General features: G+C 33.7%; 1 protein-coding gene across 2 annotated transcripts; it reads left to right on the top strand.

The window, feature by feature from the left end:
• Window positions 1–810: 810 nt before the first annotated feature.
• gpatch11 (G patch domain containing 11) lies at window positions 811–4,113 on the top strand. Of its 2 annotated transcripts, XM_074646579.1 has the most exons (9): window positions 812–987; window positions 1,106–1,332; window positions 1,421–1,462; window positions 2,673–2,793; window positions 2,905–2,995; window positions 3,146–3,220; window positions 3,251–3,304; window positions 3,537–3,618; window positions 3,711–4,113. In XM_074646579.1, the coding sequence occupies exons 1-9, from the start codon at window positions 938–940 to the stop codon at window positions 3,764–3,766; spliced, it is 798 nt and encodes a 265-aa protein (XP_074502680.1). In that variant the 5' UTR covers window positions 812–937; the 3' UTR covers window positions 3,767–4,113. The 2 variants fall into 2 exon arrangements, with proteins under 2 accessions (XP_074502679.1, XP_074502680.1); XM_074646578.1 differs by having other exon boundaries at window positions 811–987; window positions 3,146–3,304.

Here is a 4,113-nt window from a genome sequence, read left to right on the forward strand (position 1 = left end):
ATATGTAAACAAATTTCTGATAAATTATGATAATTATAATTATTGCTATGAATATAATATATAATATTATATATATATAATATTTATATAATATCATATATAATAATATATTATATCATTACACTCTAAATAACACCCCCTACTGTATCCCTACTCTCTCCCTCTCTCTCCCTCTGATACCTGATTGTTTGCACTCCGGCAATATTTGCACTATCTGTATATATCATGTTTATTTTTGTTTAAAGCTTATTTTGTATATTGTATATTCTTAAAATTTCAATTTTTTTAATTCTATTTTATTCTAACGTTTTTATCTATTTTGTTATTATACTGTTTGACTTGCACCAACATAACCAAAGCAAATTCCTAGTGTAAATCTCTTACACCTGGCAATAAACACAATTCTGATTCTGATTCTGATTCTGATTATATAATATATATATAATATATATACATATATATATATATAATATTATATATTATATTAATAGTAATAATTATAATTATCATAATTAATATAATTCTGTATATAATATATAATATAATTATATATATAATATAATATATAATATATAATATATATTATATATATATATATTTATTATATATATATATATATATATATATATATATATATATATATATATATATATATATATAATAAAATATAAATTATAATATAATAATATAATATATATTTTATATAATATTATATAATGATTACTATTAATCATATTATAATTAAAATAAATCTTCTGAGTTATTTGTCCAAAAAAAGCGCCGGAGCGGTATACTTGTTTCGTACCTTGTAGCTACTCGGAATGTATATGTGAACGAACCAAAACATCAGTGAGGAAAATACAAATGCACAGCCGGATTGTTTATAAAGCGTTGTAGCTGTTTCTTTTCTACATTTGTCCTCTTTTAATCGGCCATAATGTCTGATGAGGAAGAGGACTACATGTCGGATGCATTTCTCACTCAAATGTGAGCGTTTCCTGTCTACTGTTTGTGTTAAACTCTGCTACATGACATGCTTTACAGGCAGTCTGCAGTCGAGCTCTCATAATAGCTGACACGTTTCTATTGTTCTTGTGTCTGACAGACAAGATGTGAAGCCAGGTGTCAGCATGGTGAGGCGGGTGAAAGAGGCGATGAAGAAGGAGACCAAGCAGAAGGAGACGAACATAAAGAACCGTCAGAAGACCTACAAGGAGCAGGAGAAGGAGAGCAGAGAAGCAGCTCTGCAGAACTCACTCTGCAGGGAGAACAAGGGCTTTGCACTTCTGCAGAAAATGGGTTACAAAGCTGGTGAAGGGTTAGGGAAGAAAGGCACGTTTTTTTTATTTATTCAATTATCTTGTTGTTGTTTTTTTGCATTTTTTTTGTGTATTAATGTTAATCTCTGTTATCACTTCAGGAGCTGGGAGGGTTGATCCAATTCCTATGAATATCAAAACTGGTAGGCAATACTTTTTTTTTTTAATTGATTTGGTTAAAAACTAGGGCTGTCAATCGATTGAAAATATTTAACTGTATTTAATCCCATGATTGTGCATAATTAATCATGATTAATTGCAAATTAAATACACACTTTTTGTCTGTTCAAAATGTACCTTAAAGGGAGATTTGTCAAGTATTTAATACTCTTTTCAAATATGCTTGATTTATGCCAGGGGTCTGCAACCTGCAGCTCTGGAGCCACATGCGACTCTTTTGCTCTTCTCCAGTGGCTGGACGTCATAATATTAGTATATATTTGTATAGTAATTTTAAAAGTTATTTTTCTTTTTTTCTCATAAAGTTATGACTTTATTCTCTTTATATTATGACTTTTTTCTCGTAAATTTATGACTTTATTCTCTTTATATTATGACTTTTTTCTCATAAAGTTATGACTTTATTCTCGTTATATTACGACTTTTTTTCTCGTAAAGTTATGACTTCATTCTCGTAATATTATGACTTTTTCTCGTAAAGTTGTGACTTTATCCTCGAAATCTCAGATTTGTTTTTGCCTCAATGTGGCCCCTACCTCACTGATAGCTCCAGACAGATTTTTTTTTTTTTTTGCTTAAAATGGCTCTTTTGATAGTAAAGGTTGCCGACCCCTGCTCTATGCAAATGTATGTATATATTTAAAACTGCAGCCCAACAGGCAACAACAGCTTTCAGTGTGTCAGTGTGCTGACTTGACTATGACTTGCCCCAAACTGCACGTGATTATCTTAAAGTGGGCATGTCTGTAAAGGGGAGACTCGTGGGTACCCATAGAACCCATTTTCATTCACATACCTTGACCCCTTTGAAAATGGCCATGCCAGTTTTTTCTCGCCAAAATTTAGTGTGGAGCATTATTTAGCCTCCTTTTCGACAAGCTAGTATGACATGGTATATATATATATATATATATATATATATATACTTGGTAACAATGGATTCTTTAGGTTTCATAGTTTCATATGATACCAGTATTTTACTGTAGCTTTAAAACTGAGCCCGCTACAACCTAAAAATCTCCAGTTGCATTAATGCGTTAAAGAAATTAGTGGCGTAAAACATTTGCGTTAACGCATTATTATCATGTTAACTTTGACAGCCCTAGTTAAAACAGGTGCAATCCAACTGATGGCTTACAGTGTTTATGTAATTTTCTTTGTATGCTAAATCAGACCGAGGTGGCATTGGAATGGAAGAGGTGAAGAAAAGAAAAGCCGAGGAGGAACTTGAATATTATCGTCAGAAAACACGAGCCAAACAACAGAATGAGACCAAGTCTCTGGAAGATTTTAGGTGAAGTTTGCAGCTGTCTATGAGATGTACTGCGCCTGGAAATGTTGTCCCCTTCCTATAATACAAATGTTTCGTAGTCTGTGTGTGTAATGATGTGCTTTTTCATTCCAGGTCAAGAGTAAGGACGGAGAGAGAGGAGCGAAAGATTGAAGGAGATCTCAGGAGGAGTCAGCGAGCCTGTGAGCAGCTTGACAGTCAGAAGGTTGGAGGAATTATGGCTATAGCACAGGCTTATCAATACATCACAGTGCTAATGCTGTTTTTGCAGATCTCTATTAAGTCTCTAAGCACTGAGAAAATTACCATGTGGGGTTTTCTGTGTGTGAATCCTGTGGCTGAACTGTCTTTTCAGGGCATCACTGTCCCCAGGGAAGACTGGTACTATCCTAAAGCAGAGACTGATGATGAGGAAGATGGTCCCAAAGAGGATGAGGAGGAGGAGGACGAGGAGGAGGAAGAGGAGGAGGAGGAGGAGGAAGAGGAGGAGGAAGAGGAGATTGACGAATTAACTGTTAGTATTTAGTTTACCTTGTTTATTCAGTGATATAATGTGTAATCCTAATGATGTGGTAGTCATCTTTTTGGTACGAAGACTTGTTGCCAACATGGCAACATAGGACATACTGGTTCATTCTGACAGTTCATAATACACAGTTATTATACTGGCATACGGTGCAATAAATGCAAGTGGTGATTAATCCAGAGTAAAATCAATAAATTTGACATGTGTCTCTCTGTTACAGTCCTTTGACAAACTGCAAATTTTGACATCCTATTTGAGAGGAGTCCATTTTTACTGCATATGGTGTGGGACAACCTATAATGGTAAGAGTGGCGACAACATGGCTGTAGTTTTATTGTTGTTTTTATTGCCTTTGCTGATATACATATATATTTTTTTCTTTTTTTTTTTACAGATGAAGAGGACTTGTGCTCCAACTGTCCCGGGGATACAGCAGCAGATCACGAATGAACTTGATAAAAATAATATGCCCACTAGTTCCCAGGGAAAAAGCAGATACAAATGTTTGACCCTGGAAACATTATATGTGTAATTGACAGCAGTTTACAAAAGGGGAAACAGGCTCATCACTCTTGGCTCTGATGAGCAGTTGAGGCAATTAGGTGAACAGAAGTGGAGGAATATTTATTTATAATCCCAATTTGAATCTGTTGTCCGTCTTGAATTTTTCTTTACATTTAGAAATCCTGTGGGAAATTTAGGATACCTTTTAATGTTTATATTTTGAAAAGATTTTTTTTAGACATGTTTCAAGAGCAATTGCATACCTGTGTTTTCATTAAATGTTTTAAGAATTA

The sequence above is a fragment of the Sebastes fasciatus genome, chromosome 9, assembly GCF_043250625.1.
Source record: "Sebastes fasciatus isolate fSebFas1 chromosome 9, fSebFas1.pri, whole genome shotgun sequence".
NCBI lineage: Eukaryota > Metazoa > Chordata > Actinopteri > Perciformes > Sebastidae > Sebastes > Sebastes fasciatus.